The sequence below is a fragment of the Melanerpes formicivorus genome, unplaced genomic scaffold, assembly GCF_026170545.1.
Source record: "Melanerpes formicivorus ecotype bairdi unplaced genomic scaffold, bMelFor1.0.p_v2 SCAF_2, whole genome shotgun sequence".
Classification (NCBI taxonomy): Eukaryota; Metazoa; Chordata; class Aves; order Piciformes; family Picidae; genus Melanerpes; species Melanerpes formicivorus.
Window position 1 is genome coordinate 17060639 of NW_027142354.1, and position 17609 is coordinate 17078247.

Consider the following 17609-nt stretch of genomic DNA (forward strand, 5'->3'; position numbering starts at 1 on the left):
TTCAGCCTAGAAAAGAGAAGACTCCTGGGAGAACTTATAACTGCCTCCAAATACTTGAAGGTATCCTACAGGAATGCTGGAGAAGGACTTTTCACGAGGGTGTCTAGTGATAGGACAAGAGAGAATGGTTTTAAACTGAGGGAGAGTAGGCTCACACTGGATCTTATGAAGAAGTTCTTCAGTGCAGGGGTGGTGGGACTCTGGCATAGGCTGCCCAGGGATGCTGTAGATGCCTCCTCCCTGGGGGTGTTGAAGACCAGGCTGCAAGAGGCCTTGAGCAACCGAGTCTAGTTAAAGGGTATCCCTGGCCATGGTGGGGAGGTTGGAGTAGATGACCCCTAAAGTCCTTTCCAAGTTCAACCATTCTACAATTCCATGAATTTACTCCCTCTACTTGAATTTTTTACCATTAAAAAATGTATGACAAAGTCTTTCCAATTACACCAAGTGAATCTTTTTCTAAAGAAAGACACCAACAGCTTGCAATAACTCTCCTTTTTTGTTTTTCACTTGATAGGAGACCATGACAAAGTCATGCTCAGCCTTGTCTGGGACAGTGTAATCTCAGCATTGAATAGGATGTGCTTGTTAGGAGTAGGAAAGAAAGCAACCTCCAAACATACAGTTCAAGCCTGAAAAACAAACCTCAGAAGGACTTTGGTTAAGAATTGCAAAATCATATTCCTGCTTCACTTTTCTTTTGATCTGCAACAAGTCCCTTCCTCAGATGAAACACCTTCAGGGTCTTAAAGAGATGAATGGGCTAATCTGCTGAACTGCTTATTGCAATAATTTGACACACTGGCAAGTATGACTAAGGGAAAGCTAATTCTTTTTCCTTTTTCATCCTTTAACCCTTCAGAACCCCTCTTGGGCATCTTCCATTTGCTGACTACAAAAACCTAATTGTTCATCCTCAACAGGGTATCAAGAAAACAATATGACTGATGCAGAAAATTTGTTGCTTTAAGCCAACACAAGAAGTATAAGTGGCAGAGAGATATGATGAAAGTAGCCCTTTATAATTTTAAGTGTATTAAGCACCAGAAATGATCTCTGAGTCAATCACCAGACTCATGACAAGAAGCAACTAGCTGCATTCTGTGTTGATAAAGTTACCAAAATTCCCCTGGTTTTTGGTGTATTGGTGTCTCCGTGTCTCCACTTTCCCTTCTTAACAAGGCTGCTTGCATACATGCCCATGGGAGTAAACAAGGATTGCAAAACACTCTGCACTCCTGGCATGCCTTAAGAGTGACAAGTTAATACTAATTCTGCAGTCCAGTCCCCCCCCCTTTTTGGGTGCAATTCAAGGCATTTCTTTCTAAATAAATCTTTGCCTCTAGCAAAAGCCAAAAAGTGAGCAAATAAGAGAGAATAAATTCTACCTCATCAATATTTCTTTCATTCCTCCCTCTGCTCTCCCTGACATGTCATGTGGATCCTGAAAACTGCAAAGCCTCTCAAAGTTTGTCTGCTTGCAAATTACATGAAGAATCCCCCACCTCCTTGGAAACTATCAAAAACCCCCACAAAACCTCCAAAATCCAGCAATTCTGTGATGCAGAAACATTTTCCCATGTTGCCTGTCAGCAGGCACTTGCCACCTATTGCCCTTTGAGTAACTAGCAAGTCCTTCTAGGACAAGGACTTTATTTTTTCATTCAGTGTGATGTTTTTGTGCCTTTGACTGGGACTTCTAACTGGCAGCAGTTACAGTGTGGTTGATCTCCTACACTATTTCCCAAATACTTTAGAACTGTGTGTGTATTTATGAACACCTACACCTATTTGGGGAAATCTTTCTTTCCTATAATGAAGAATCTTATGCAGCAAAATTTTACCAAGAACACGTGCCTACTTAAATAGTTCAGTCTTTGGAGTTAAAAATCAGGCATTTTACATATACATCATACATTATATTAGTCCAGACATGAGACTTCTGCTGTTGAAGGAAAAAAATACTACAATTATTTGTTCAAGTTTGCTGATGACACCAAGCTGTGTGGTGCAGCAGACACACTGGAGGGAAGGGAGGCCATCCAGAGGGACCTTGACAGGCTGGAGAGGTGGGCACAAGCCAACCTCATGAAGTTCAATATGAGCAAGTGCAGGGTCCCGCATCTGGGTTGAGGCAATCCCAGGCACAAATCCAGGCTGGGCAGTGACTGGCTGGAAAGCAGTCCTGAGGAGAGAGACTTGGGGGTGCTGGTGGACAAAAAGCTCAACATGAGCTCTCAGTGTGCACTTGCAGCCCGCAAAGCCAATCAGATCCTGGGCTGCATCAGGAGAAGTGTGGCCAGCAGGTCGAGGGAGGTGATCCTCCCCCTCTACTTGGCCCTGGTGAGACCCCACCTGGAGTACTGTGTCTAGTTCTGGAGCCCCTATTACAAGAGGGATGTGGAGGTACTGGAACATGTCCAGAGAAGGGCCACAAGGATGATCAGAGGGCTGGAGCACCTCTCCTATGAGGACAGACTGAAGAAGTTGGGGCTGTTCAGTCTGCAGAAGAGAAGGCTCCCAGGTGACCTAATTGTGGCCTTCCAGTATCTGAAGGGGGCCTACAGGAAGGCTGGGGAAGGACTTCTCAGGATCTCAGGTAGTGACAGGACTAGGGGGAATGGAATGAAGCTGGAGGTGGGGAGATTCAGGCTAGATGTGAGGAGGAGGTTCTTCACCATGAGAGTGGTGAAGCCCTGGAATGGGTTGTCCAGGGAGGTGGTCGAGGCCCCGTCCCTGGGGGTGTTTAAGACCAGGCTGGACGAGGCTCTGGCCAGCCTGATCTAGTGTGGGGTGTCCCTGCCCAGGGCAGGGGTGTTGGAACTAGATGATGCTTGTGGTCCCTTCCAACCCTGAATGATACTATGATATTATGATACTATGATAATTAAGGCAATTCCTTTAATTTACATATCCAGAAACTTGGTTAGTTTTCTTGTTCACAAAAACTGCCATGTCACTTATGAAACAATTAAAATCTTCCTCAAAGGAATGGTGGGAAGCTAAGAAGAAAAGAAAGATGAAGCACAGAGATAATTTCAGAAAAGGATTTGCAGCAAATCAAAATACATTCCCTTGAACAATGAAATAAACACATGCACATAAAGAAATTTGAACAAAATTAAGGCTTTAAAGAAATGGCAAATTTATACTCAGGGCTGCCAGTAAAAATTTCATTTGTGGTTTACACCAGGTGTAGCCTTCAGTACTAACCAGCTTTTTGGATCAGTTAGGAGTTTGGTGCTCCTGCATCAGAGGACATCATTGAAGAACAAAAGGGGAATTAAAGAGGCTACAATCACAAATCAAAACAACCCAAAAGAAGTAATTGCCTAAATACAGATAAAGATACATTCCCCACTTGGTCACAGCACAGGACTCAGCCTACACCCCAAGCTCCTTTCCTTGCCACTGCTGAGTTGTCAGCTTTCCCCGCTGTCTAACAATTAAGTTGAATGAAATGCAAGTGATGAAAAATAGGTTAAACAGGCCTGTTTAGGCAACCTTTCTGACAAAAGGAAAATGAAATGTCAGAAACAGACTTCAGGCTGCTGCCAGAGGGCTGAAGAGGTACATGAGGGACCACAAAGCTCCCAGAAGGCATTGTAAAGATGGGCACAGTCACTGTGCCCCAGCACATTGCTTTGCAGGCCATCAGCACAGCTGCTCAATGCAGCACATGAGCTGCTCAATGGTGCAGGTGCTGCCTGCAGTGCCCAGCCATCCTCAAAAGACCATGCTTGCTCATAGCAAGGGTGGGGGAATTTGCAGAGAAACTGGCCCAAACCAGTAAAAGCCTGAGAAGACAAACAAATGCAAGCTGTCCAGTGGAGCTGAAGCATACAGCTAGAAGTTCAGTGGCAAAACTCTTATACTAAGGCAACTTGAAATTAGAGCAAAAAGAATGAGTTGTCAGAACTTAGTAGAAAGGAAGGTTCAGGGGAAAAGGGAATGGCCAAACTGAGCTGAAAGGCTTAGACTTTCCTGAACTTAATGAAGGCCTGTAATTCACTTGGATGCCCTGAAACTGAAGCAGGGAATGCCTTCAATTAGTGAGAGTTCACAGCAGGATTCAATGTTAAACTTTGTTTAGATTTCTTTTTAAACCAGGCTGACACTACTAAAAAGGCACAGCACGTTGCAATTCCAGCTGCAGGACTAGCAGAAAAATAAGAAATGTAGGCTAAAGAGAGAAAGCAAAGTTTAAAAATAACTCAAAAGAAAATTTTGAGGATTTTCTTTTTTTTGCCTTGGCCATGGCACACAGTCACATGAACAGTGGGATTTACACAACAGATTGGTTTTTTGCTGTTGACTGTCCCAACTCACCTTCCCTGCACCAGCTCCAGTGTTTTTGTGACTCTGGGCTGAACTACTTCTGTGTTAAGTCAGCAGAAAACTAAGCCAAAACAAAAGTGCAATAGGTTTCTGCCAGGATGTCATGCAAAAATAGTTGAGCATGGGCTTCAGAAGGAGACAAGCTCAGCTGCTCTGGCAATGCAGGCTCAGTTTGATTCGCCAGTGCATCCACAGTTGCTTCACTGGAACTTTTAAGGGTCCAAATGAGGCCATATTATAACTACTCATTTCAGCAAAACACCATCTTATGCAGCATTATCTCATCTTTCCCCTGTCACACATATAAATGTTTATCCAGCCACTCACTGTCTGAGGGGAAGGAAGAGAATTTTTTTGTTGTACTTGTTTTCAAGACAGACCAACTCACCAACTTAGTTTACCGTATGGCTCTATAAACAGGTGTGCTGGCAAGTGAGGGGTTGCACAGGATGAGAAACAAGCAGCTGGAGAACAGAGGCTGCTTAAGCCAGGGCAGAAAATAAAAAATACCTGCATTTGTGAAACTAGTGCAAGATCAGGCCATGCTATTCTCCTTAGCATTGGCTACACATTCAAGCAGGAGGTTCTGCTCTAAAATAACTATGGCTGAAGTACAAATCAAAATAATAAATAACAGATACATGCAATATATAAAATAAATACATAACTGTTTAAAAATATCATTATCCCATCTCATATTGAGTGAGCCAGCATACAAACATCAAGGTATGTATTCTACCATACAGGAAATTAATTGCAGATCCAGTTAGAGATTTCTTATGTTCCTGCTTTGGATAAAGTTGCATAAGGCTGAGAGCAAATCTCATAGCTCACAGTCCCTAAAATGCGTCTTCCAGCCATGTAGTTGTGCCACTTACAGCATTTTCAGCACCTCTTGGACTCTTTCATGGATTTATGTAACTAACCTACATGGCAGAACATGAATCCCAATGCTCATACAAGAACCTAATGAGTGCCAGATTCAATGAGAGGAAACAATGTGGCAAAAGAGAAACACAGAGCAGTGAAAATTTTAGCAGGAGAGTAATTTAGGCTTGTTTGGGTAGTTACAGAACTGCAGCATAGCTGCCCTGCACTCTTACTGTCTGAATTAACTGCAGGATGAGCTTTCCCCAGCCAGGTTTCAACATCTCTATGGGGTTCAGGTGCACTGAGCAGAATGAAATGAAGCTTCCTACAACCTGCTTTGCTTTGCATCTTTGCAGGGCAATGGGCTTTCTCCCTGCATGGACACAACCCCAATGTGAACTACTGCACGCTTCATAGTTGTCATTTTAGACTTCAGTTATGTAGAGTAGGATAAGACAGTATTTAATAAATTAGCAAGAGCCACATCTAGTTTCTGCCCCTGTGTTCTGACTAGAAATAATGCATTTTTTAAAACCATAAAACTTGTGGTAATTTTAACCATTAGAACAACCATTTACACTTGTGACTATCTGCCAAGTTTATCTAAGTAGGCTACTCTTGGAACTATTGCTTTTAATAATCTAACAAGAATCTAAAAGACATGCTGAAATTCTTTGCTCAGTGGAGCAAAGGCAGTGTCACTTTGATCTCAGTTTCACAGAGATTTGTGTTCTGTAGTGTAAAATATGAACTAAAGCTTTTAGCTGGCAACACAAACACACTTTTTTGTCTCCCAGCAGAGAAACTGGGGCCAAAGATGAAGAAAGCAAAAAAAAGAGTCTTAAAGACCAACAGGTGGATAAGACAAAACAAAAAAAGGCATAAAATTAAAAAGATATGCTCTCAGTGCCTCAGGGAAGCAGTGAAGGCAGGGGAATCCAAATCCAAGACAACACTTTTTGGGCTCTAAAACTTGGACCAAGACTTCATACTGCTGCCAACATACATTCATTCAGATGACACAAAACAGACCGCCCACTTGAAAAGATTGCTAACTGCAGAAACAAAGTATGAAAGCCTATGAAAAATGCTACCTATTCCAAATGCTTTTGCTCTTCATTTCACAAAGCCATGCAACTACAAACATGGCTTAATGAAATATCAATTCTCTTATCATTGGATGTATTCAGTTTGTAAAGTGTTGTTACTTTGAACGGATGTTTGATCAGAGGGAAATGAACAGACCCTTCAGCTGTACAATAGTAACACTGGAAGAAACAACTGTTTTCCTTGACATGATTGTGCATTTTAAAAAGGAAACAAACAGAACATGTGCCCAGACTACCCTGAAAACCTCATGTTTCACCACCTTAGCTGCAATACTTCATTTCCTTACACAGGTAAGCATTTCCCTAGCTACTCCTACTTAAATATTCAGTATTCAGTGTAACAAGTGAGACCAGAATATTGAATCAAAGTTTTCCCAAGAATGCTCTAACAAAATTTTATATGCAAATGTCCAACAATCTTCGCAAACTGTATTGGTTCAGAAGGGCAGAGGTTGGCAAAACTGACTCTGTCAACCAGCTTAAAACCAGAACGCATACCTAGGCAGGCCAGAAACTTACATCTATAAATGAAAAAGGAAGAATGAGAAAACACAAATCACTAAATCTTACTTAAAAAAAAAGAAGAAGAAAGTCCTCAAGACAATGGAATAAACATAAATAGAATTTCTACCTGTTCAACTTCTTGTTGATATTCAGAGACCACCAAAATGACACGTGCCTTAAGAGTTTTTTTCCCAAAGTCCATATGATCTACAACAGGTCTCAATGTTGTTTTTTTTAAACTTACTTTTTTGGCTACTTGTAAAGATTTCTGTGAGACTTCCCTGTACCTTCTTGTTCATTAGTCAAGAAATTTGTATAAGAAACCTTTCTGTTGTCTAGCAGTAAATACATAGGTCGAGCTGTATCATAATAAAAAGCATATGTTCTGTAACAATTGTGACCGTTTTAGGCCGTGCCTTTAAGAAAGGGACAGTTGCTGGAACACTCTGGCTGAATGTTTTGAAAACAAGATATTCTAAATGAATTTCATTGGTAGATAGGTAGAATGCAACTTTAAGTTTTAGTTCAGTTTGAGTCTCAGTCTTAGTCTGTCTGTCCTTTTCAGCCTGTCTGTTTCAGTCTCTCTCCGAGCAACAGCTGTGCGGGACAGAGTTAACCTTGAACTAACAGATAAGAAACAAATTCTTGCATACGCTTTGAGCTAACAGAATTTCCTCCTTAATAATTGCCTTTCTCTCTCTAACACTTTTTGAAAAAACAGGGAGGTAGGGGGAGAAGAGGGGGTACGGGGGGGACCCTCCTGGCTGGAGGCGGGAGTTTTGTTCTGAATTACATTCTTTGCGGTATATTTCTGTACATATTGTAAATATTGTATATTGTATATATATTCACTGCATTTCATCCTGCTTGTAAATATAGCTCTTATCCATTTTCACTTCTCCGACTGAGCTAGCCGTGGTTTCTTTGTGTGTGTGTGGGAGAACTGAACTTTCTCTCACCACCACAAACAATGTAAACAACTCCCTCATTCTTTCTATGATTACCAATGTATTTAAAAAAAAAACAATACTTACAAGTGATTTTCTTCTTTTTATGTAACTTGGAGTAAAATATAGGTATGACAGAAGCATATTTATACATGTTTCTGTGCTAGCTTAAGGGTGCTAGCATACAAAACTTCATGTTTCATATAACTGGATCATTTCATGAGCATTGTTCCACAGGTGCTCAAAGTTTAACTTTAGGATTAATGTAAACCAACCTGGGTATTCAGGATATAGAAGAGAATGGCTGCAGCAGTGCAAAGGCATTACTATCACAAAGCAGCAATGTTCCTTTCCTTTTATTAATTCTAAATACACCTAACAATTTTTTATAAAACTAGTTCACTGTTCAGTCACAATTTCATTGTGCCTGCAACCATACAAATTCTACAGGTGCATTATTGCTTGTATAGGCTGAATTCCTAATGTAAGAACAGTCTCCCTACCTGCATGCCTTCATGGGAACATGAGAGCCTCAGGATGAGGTTTTACAATGTAGCTGGAGCAACCCAATGACTCATTGCCGCCAAAATAAGGCAGTCTTACTCCTTTTTCTACCACCTCTCTTCTGTTGTTCCTCCACACTGGCTCAGGGATACCTGACCTCTAGTTAAGCTGAGTTTGCTGAATTGGCAGAGAAATAATTCAGCAGGAAAAGAGAATGGTTTCTGTTTATCAAGAGAGGTCAGATGGATACTAATGCAATGAATTAAAGGATACTTCTTTCAGTGCAATCCAGTCATTTAGCTGGTTGAGCCATCTGGTGCAGTCTCAACATGGTGACATGAACACTTGAGAGAAGGAGCAGAGTGAGAGAAGAAATGCTTTGGGGCTTTTTTTTTAATGCTCACTTTAAGATTGTTATTAATATTAGCACAAAATGAAGTAGAACTCTTACTTTTCATTGCTATTTTATCACATCACTTACACTGCTGTTTGCCAACTTAACATGCTGTAATACAATAAACAAAATAATTACTTACCTACAAATCCTTTCTCTCCAACTAACTTAAGGGCAATTTTATCAGCCAAAACAGAAGAATTCCCATGTGCGATGTTAGCAAAAGGTCCGGCGTGAACAAATACTGGTGTCCCCTGAATGATAAAAAAGGAGGTATAACTAATTTAATGGATAGGTAAGAACACAAGCTTTGTACTCTCACAGACTAATCAAGATTATCTATAAATTAGAAGCACACAGAGTGAGTAAGTACTGTTAAGATAATTCAGGGGGGTTAGGCATATCTCAGGTGCTTGAGACCCCATTTACTGACAGATGTCAGTACCTGCTTCATTCATAGAAAGGTAAATAACTTCCACTTGTCTAATCTTGTGCTGTTTCATATTTCCACTGCCCTAATGCTGTGCCATGCTATTCTGGCACATGTACTACAATCAACACCAAGCACATTGCTGCAGGGAGTATACAAACAAGGCTCAGCTTCTACCCTGCTCTATCTTGTACCGCTCCCATTTTCCTCATTTACTGTAACTGCCATTCTTGTGCAGGCAAAATAGCTGGTGGAAGCAATGAGGGTTTAGAGTGAACAGTTAGGGAGCTGGACAGGGAGAAGAAAGGGGACATGGCTGAGGTGCAGTAGGGATGCTGATACACAATGGAAAAAACATTCACTGCTTCTGGCTGACTGCCTGTGAACCCTGGGTGCAGAGCCAAATTCCTCTACACTAGACACTGCATAAATATGCAAGAAAAGTAGACTCTGTAGCAGGGAGCAATCTAAACCAGCTAAAGAATAGGGAAGGAGTAAAAGTAATGGCATAGCGAAATTTGTCAGAAGCAAGCAGCTTCCCTGTTACTTTTTTTTGGCAGGCATGACAAGGAAAGGAGAAATTAGAAAATTAGTATCTATAGAAAGGGCTGTGGGTTAGGTGAGATGTATTAATTACTATCTTTTCTGCACGTTGGAACATGAAATCAGAGGGAAGGATGTCACTTCAGCTGTCTTACTATAAAATATTTAAGCAAACAAATTGTCATTCTTGTGTTAATCCTTTTGAAAATTCTTCAGTGATTAAAGAAAAGGAAAGCAGATTACTTCAGATTATCACAGCATCACAGCACATCAGAGGTTGGAAGGGACCTCCAGAGATCATCAAGTCCAACACCCCTGCCAAGGCAGGATCACATAGGGTAGTCTGCACAGGAATGGATCCAGACGGGTTTTGAATGGGTCGAGAGAAGGAGCCTCGGCAACTTCTCTGGACAGCCTGTTCCATCAACGCTGCTCATACATTATGTAGGAGCTACTGTCAACCCTCAAAATTTCAGGCCAGCTAGTGGGCAATCTTCCTCAAATTTTGACCAGAAATACCAGTTTAGGAGGACGGTGTTACAGGGAACAGCTGCAGGCCACACCCAACAGTCACATGAACCACAACTTGGAAACTGTTAACCATACAATAAAAACTGGTTGTTCCCCTCCCACCACCAGTATCTTAAGAAAACAATATACACAGACAAAAATGTTTGTGTTTTTCATAAACCACCAGAACAATTAGATTACAGGCACAGAAATACTTGTTATCATAGAAAACAGATTTTTGTGTTTCAGTAACGGAATGCAAATCACACAAGATATATCAACAACAAGCATCTGTTCTTATTGCTTCCTCTAGAAGAAGTAATGTATAATCAGTTGTTTTGTTCAGAGCATAGATAAGTAATTTGTACCCATTAACATATCTAACTTCAGGTTTGTTCTAAGAAAACAGGGGATTTAATTTTTAATTTTATCAATTTAATAATTTAATCAAGAATGGGAAAAGGACAATATGCACACATCAATATGCACACATATGGGCAGGGAATCTTCTCAAAAAAAAAAAGACAATAAAGCTTCAATTCAAAGAAAAATGCCTCATACATATTAAAGAAGAAACAGAATGGGAGAAGAAAAAGTAAATAAAACAGCAATCATGCCCTCTAACAGAAGAAATTATGCATATTATTAACCACAGTAACACATTGACTTTGTAGTATTTACTTACAATTTTTTTTGTTTTCTACCTGCTATTAACCACAAACTGCAATACCAATTGGAGTTTTGCATATTTTTGCCCAAATTTTAACTTGAGCTATGTATGTCTTCAAAGCTTCTTATAGGATTTAGGCATCAAAAACCTATCTCAAAGAGCCTATAATTTACATGAAATAAAATGGAAGCTACTTCCACCAACTTAAGCTTTACTTCCTTAAGACTTTAACACAGTATTTACCCTCATACAAACAAATTAAGTGCAGTTTTCAGCTACCAGATTTAAATTCATGGCATTTCACATAATTACAAAAACATTCAGATTGGAAAATACCCTCAGGATCATCAAGTCCAACTGATAACCCTACTCTGCGTGGTTCACCCCTAAACCATATCCCCAAGCACCACATTCAAGTGACCTTTAAACACATCCAGGGTTGGTGACCCAACCACCTCCCTGGGCAGCACATTCCAATGCCTGACCACTCTTTCTGTCAAATTTTTTTCCTAATGTCCAGTCTAAACCTGCCCAGTTGCAGCTTGAGGCCATTCCCTCTTGTTCTATCACTAATTACCTGTGAGAAAAGACCAGCACCAGCGTCTCCACAGTGTCCTTTCAGGTAGATGTAGAATGGATGATGAGGTCTCCCCTCAGCCTCCTCTTTTCCAAACTAAACAGCCCCAGCTCCTTCAGTTGCTCCTCATAAGATTTATTCTCCAGGCCCTTCACCATCTTCCTTGCCCTCCCCTGCATTCACTCCAGCACCTCCACATCTCTCTTGTATTGAGTTGCCCAAGACTGGACACAATACATGAGCTGTGGCCTCACCAGAGCTGAGTTCTGATTTGTTCTTTATTACTGACTAAATTTAATTCTAGTCTTACAAACCCTCAACTTCTTGTGTCAAGCAAGTACAGGGTTGCTATCATTACAGCCCAGCACACACCTGGGCAGATGTGTTGTGTGGAAGCACAAACACAGATAAGGGCGGCCCAGCCCACACAGAGGCAGCTATACAGAGAAGGGTCTCCTACAACATTCCCTGTGCAACTGTGATTCCAAGAATTCATCTGCACAATACAGATAGGACTGAAATTTGGATTGTGGAGTCCAACACCCAGAATATCAGTAGCTGACAGGTCCTCTGCCACTAATCTGAAATCCAAATGTGCTACTAAACCACCGACATGGACAGATGCTCCCCTGGAACTCTGAAATCCACTAGATGAAAAGGAGGAGTTAATTGGTCTTTTTATGAGGGAAATCCTGGAAGAAAAATACAGTTTAGGTACTGAAGGGACCTAACTCCAGCAGAATCTTGGGAGCCTCAGGTACAATCTGGAACAGGGACAATAACATCTTGTCAGGCCAGCTTCAGTAGCTCCATATCAGCCTATCCATCCCTTGGATCTAAGTGTCATTTATTTTACTTCCACTTTTAATAAACTACATGGAGAAACAAACACTGGCACAGGCATGCATTCTGTTGACTGTTTTCAGTCCAGGAAATTTTCATAGAATCAATAAGGTTGGAAAAGACCTCAGAGATCATCAAGTCCAACCTATCACCCAACACCTCATGACTAACTAAACCATCGCTTCAAGTGCCACATCCAATCCTTTTTTGAACACCTCCAGGGATGGTGACTCCACCTCCCTGGACAGCACATTCCAATGGCCAATCACTCTCTGTGAAGAACTTTCTCCTCACCTCAAGCCTAAAATTCCCCTGGTGCAGCTTGAGACTGTGTCCCCTTGTTCTGTTGCTGGTTGCCTGGGAGAAGAGACCAACCCCCACCTGGCTACAACCTCCCTTCAGGGAGTTGTAGACAGCAATAAGGTCCCCTCTGAGCCTCCTCTTCTCCAAGCTAAACAATCCCAGCTCCCTCAGACTCTCCTCACAGGGCTTGTGCTCAAGGCCTCTCACCAGATGTTGTTGCCCTTCTCTGGACACATTCAAGTGTCTCAATGTCCTTCTTAAATTGAGGGGCCCAGAACTGGACACAGTACTCAAGGTGTGGCCTACCCAGTGCTGAGTACAGGGGCACAATGACCTCCCTGCTCCTGCTGGCCACACTTTTCCTGATACAGGCCAGGATGCCATTGGCCCTCCTGGCTGCCTGGGCACACTGCAGGCTCATGTTCAGATGGCAGTCAATCAACCAGTACCCCCAGGTCCCTTTCTGCCTGGCCGCTCTCCAGCCACTCTGACTCTAGCCTGTAGCACTGCATGGGGTTGCTGTGACCAAAGTGTAGCACCTGGCACTTGGACGTATTAAATGCCATCATGTTGGACTCTGCCCATCTGTCCAGTCTGTCAATGTCCCTCTGGAGAGGCCTTCTACTCTCTAACAGATCAACTCCTGCCCCAGCTTGGTGTCATCTGCAAACTTACTAATGGTGGACTCAATCCCCTCATCTAGATCATCAATAAAGATACTGAATAGGATTCGGCCCAGCACTGATCCCTGGGGGACGCCACTGGTGACTGGCTGCCAGCTGGATGTGGCACCATTCACCACCACTCTCTGGGCTTGGCCCTCCAGACAGTTCCTAACCCAGTGCAGAGTGCTGCTGTCCAAGCCTTGGGCTGACAGCTTGGCCAGGAGTTTGCTGTGGGGGATAGTGTCAAAGGCCTTGCTGAAGTCCAGGTAGACTATATCCACAGCCCTCCCCACATCCACCAGGCGGTCACCTGATCATAGAAGGAGATCAGGCTGGTCAGGCAGGACCTGCCCTTTCTAAATCCATGCTGGCTGGGCCTGAGCCCTTGGCCATCCTGCAGGTGTGCTGTGATTGCCCCCAAAATGAACTGCTCCATCATCTTTCCTGGCATTGAGGTCAGGCTGACAGGCCTGGAGTTTGCAGGTTCCTCTATCTAGCCCTTCTTGTGGATGGGGACCACGTTGGCCAGCTTCCAGTCATCTGGGACCTCTCCGGTGAGCCAGGACTGGTGGCAAATGATGGAGAGCAGCTTGGAGAGCTCATCTGCCAGCTCTCCCAGCACCCTAGGATGGATCCCATCTGGTCCCCAAATTTTAGCAGAAGAATATAAACCCTGAATGTCAATAACTATCTGAAGTTATCTGGCTGCTAGAAGGATATTTATAATACTTACTATCATACTCTCCTCGTCTTTACTTTAAAGCAACACAAGCAGGCTATTGCAGAGAAGCCAGCCTGCAACTACAAAGAGTTGTCCCATAGAGCAGCTGCTCTGTCACATATGATATAAATAAACATGGATAAACACTGTGAAATCATTATGTACATTTCTAACAAAGTGATCTCAATTCTGAAGCATTTGATATCAGTTCTGAAGCCTACATTTATTGTAGGTGGAGTGGCCCACATTTCTCATTTTGAGATTTTACTGTCAATCCTGCATACAAAACATGGTCAATGATTAACACCTGGAGGCATCATTTCAAGTTAGCCCACCAAGAATTCTCTTTAAAACCCAGCAAATTAAAAAACACACTCAGTTTACATGTGCAAAAAGTGCTGACACATGTTGCCAGTTCAGTTCCATCCTGGACTGGCATTGGTCATTTCAGAACCTAGATGTCTTTTTCAGTGTACATAGGTGCCCATATAAAGCTGGTGCAAATCTAATTGTTGCTGTTGGAAGAAATCTTACTATGGTAAGTATAAAACATTCCTCTTAGAGGCCAGCAAAGCTTTGTGTAGTCCCTGATGGCACTATGGCAAGATAGGGTACCTGGGAGTCTTTTTCTGAACAAGAGTAAACAGGCAAAAGGACTCCCCTGTGTTCCTGAAGGCACAAACAATAATATAGAATGGCTTCAGTGAAGTCATTCAAAACATTATGTTGTGAGAATCATCACAGACACATACACATAAAGGAAAAGCATAGATAGGAAACATCCTTAGAAGAATAAGATGGGAAACAGAAGGAAATCTATTCTTCAGAAGCCAAACTTGCCTTCCAATGTGCTCAGAAGCAGCTTGTTTTCAACAGAAGGCAAAATAATGACTAAAGCTAGAGTCTCAGAGGAAAAAAAAAGATCAACACAACCCCACCCAAACAAACCCCAAACAAAACCAACAAAAACTAAACCAAAACCCCAAACAACCCCAACACCCCTCCCCAACACCAAAAAGGTATAAGTGCAGATAGAGTTGGGTTAACATAATCAAATGAACATTAGCTAATGTGCCTTTAGGAATTTGACCCTGTCTTGAACCTTTAAAGTTAAGCATGGTCATTGGAAAGTCACAAAACAAGCTCCATGTGTTGTATGAAAGCTGGAGAAGGGTAGGCATGATAAGCCATACTCACCTCTAAAGTCTGCATTAGTGTGGGCTTAATTGCATCTTTCATCAAAACTGCCAGAGCCCCTGTTACTCCCTAAAAAACAAAAGGGTCCACATTAGTCCATTCTAAGGTGTAACACTTCTGGGTTGCACTTACACTTAAAACAGGTTACAAAATCTTATGCTTCAAAGACAAAAAAGACAGTTTCCTCATAAACCATAAAGGATAAGCTGTGTTACACTGTTGCATAAAGAATTAACTTTGATATTACCCCAAGTCTTCTAATAAACTGTATTTACAGAGTATGCAAGAACTGTAATGATTTTGCTCTGAATACACTTAAAAGACAATAGGTAAATGTTCTTCCTATTTAATGGAGAGACTAGAAATGAAGTTATGTTTAGGTGATCAGCATGAGGATGCTCATGGGAACAAAAGATGAAGGAGAATCAAAGGCTACTGAGACCTAAGAAAGCAACATAGGTGTGTGCAATAGACACAGGAAAAAAGCAGAAACAGAGTTGACTAGGAGTAGATAATGAACAGATCACAGGGCTGTAAGAGGTGCCTTGTGGTGTTTAGAAGACAGAAGGAATTGTGTGAAATGGTGCATAATACTCTACCCTAAAACTTTGGCTGGATATCAAGCATAAATTTCACACTGAATTTAAAAGACAGTCACTGCATCCCTCTACACTAATATCCAATATGCTCACCTTAGAAAAAAATGGCTACAGCATGTACATAGCACTATATGTCTAGAAAATACAAGTTTATATTTTGATTTATAGATTTCAGTTTATTCCTAAATTACTTTGATTTTGCAAAAAAAAAGTGTTTTGTTTTGAAAGAACTAGAACACAGATATATATTTTAAAATGCAATAGTGTGATAAGCAGTAACTCATTTCACTGAGCAACCAAACTGTGAAAATCAGAATGACAATGAGACACAAAAGTATGTAGCCATAACTACACTGATTCATAGACATTAATTTTCCCTTTCTGAGCATCATATCTGAACATACTGTGACTGTTTGAGGCTGTGCCTTTAAGAAAGGGACAGTGCTGGGACACTCTGGCTGAATATTTTGTAAACAAAGACAGGTCTAAACAAATTTCATTGGTAGATTGGTAGAATGCAGCTTTAAGTTTTAGTGCAGTTGGAATCTTTCTCAGTTCTTTCCTGTTCCACCTTTCCAGCTTGCCTGCTTCTGGGCAACTAGCCAGAGTTCTGACCTTGGATAACAGATAAGCATTAATTCTGCATGCGCTGGGAGGCCTAATAAGACCTTTCTCCCTTAATAACTGCCTTTCTCTCTCTAACCCTTTTTGGGAAAAAGGGAGGTAGGGGGAGAGAGTGGGGTACGGGACAGGAACCCTCCTCTGTCCGGAGGAGGGAATTTTGTTCCTGTATTTTTCTTTGTTGTATATTTCTGTATATATATTGTAAATACTGTATATATTGTGTATATATATATAACCTGCATTTTCACATTGCTTGTAAATATAGCATCCCTTTTGTTTTTCCCACTGAGTTAGCTGTGGTTTTTTTCCTCTTTGTGGGGGAGAGAGAGCTAGGCCTTCTCTCTCAACCCACTACACATACTTCAGAGGAGAATGAAGCAGAATGTTTGGCCTCAGACAAAAATGGACTGAAACAAAAAGTGTAAAACTGATGTGTTTCCTTGCGGGGAGTGACAGAAAGAGATGGTTCTTCACTCTGGCCCCAGATGACCCACAAAGAGGCAGTAAGAGATACTGGTAACAAAACAATCTAGTTTTCCCTCCTCTGAATTAGCAAAAAATTAAATTTTCATTCCTAAATACGTTAACTTTAGCAGTTAGGATCAAAACAGAAGGAAACATTAGCATGTCAGCTCTGTCAGAATGGCTAAAACTCCATCATTCCTGTAGAAGTGGCCTTGGGGCTATGTGGTACCTGTTCGCAGCTACTCTCACTTGAATCCAAAGCTGACAAGGAAAATATGTTAAAAAGGCAGGTTAAATTATTATTGCTTTTCACTTTATAGCTACAGATTGGCTTAACTGGTAAGATTATAAATACTGTATTTTAGATAAAGAACTTAAAAATGGAGAACAAATAATTTCCTAACGGGTTGTACAACCAGCATCCCCATACAATTTTTTCTTCACATGACAATTCACCTTATAAAACTGATTTGAATCACTTCCAAATCTGAAGCACTTACAAAATAAAACAGGGAACACCCAGGCCACCTCAAATTAATTACACGGAACAAATTTCAAGCCTAGCAAATTCTTCACGAAACTTGAGATTTTAATCCTACTAATTTATAAATGTATTTTTGCTTGCTAATCACAGTGCAGAATTCAAATTCATTAAACAAAACTCTGAATGATAGTTTGCAATATGGTTATTGAATAGATTTGTAAGCCTGCTTTTTTCCTGCTGTTTGATCTGTTCAGCAGTGAGCTTGGGCAGAAATGACCAATGATGGTTATCACTAGCTGCTAGCAACACAAA

At 41.4% G+C, this 17609-nt stretch overlaps 1 protein-coding gene across 2 annotated transcripts in view; it reads right to left on the reverse strand.

The window, feature by feature from the left end:
* MTHFD1L (methylenetetrahydrofolate dehydrogenase (NADP+ dependent) 1 like) overlaps positions 1-17609 on the reverse strand; it is a 166616-nt gene that overhangs the window by 86102 nt on the left and 62905 nt on the right. For both annotated transcript variants that reach the window (XM_068151920.1, XM_068151930.1), the window contains exons 19-20: positions 15126-15194; positions 8809-8920 (exon numbers count right to left, since the gene is read on the reverse strand). In XM_068151920.1, the coding sequence (XP_068008021.1) occupies positions 8809-8920; positions 15126-15194 (181 nt within the window). The remainder of the gene's footprint in view (positions 1-8808; positions 8921-15125; positions 15195-17609) is intronic.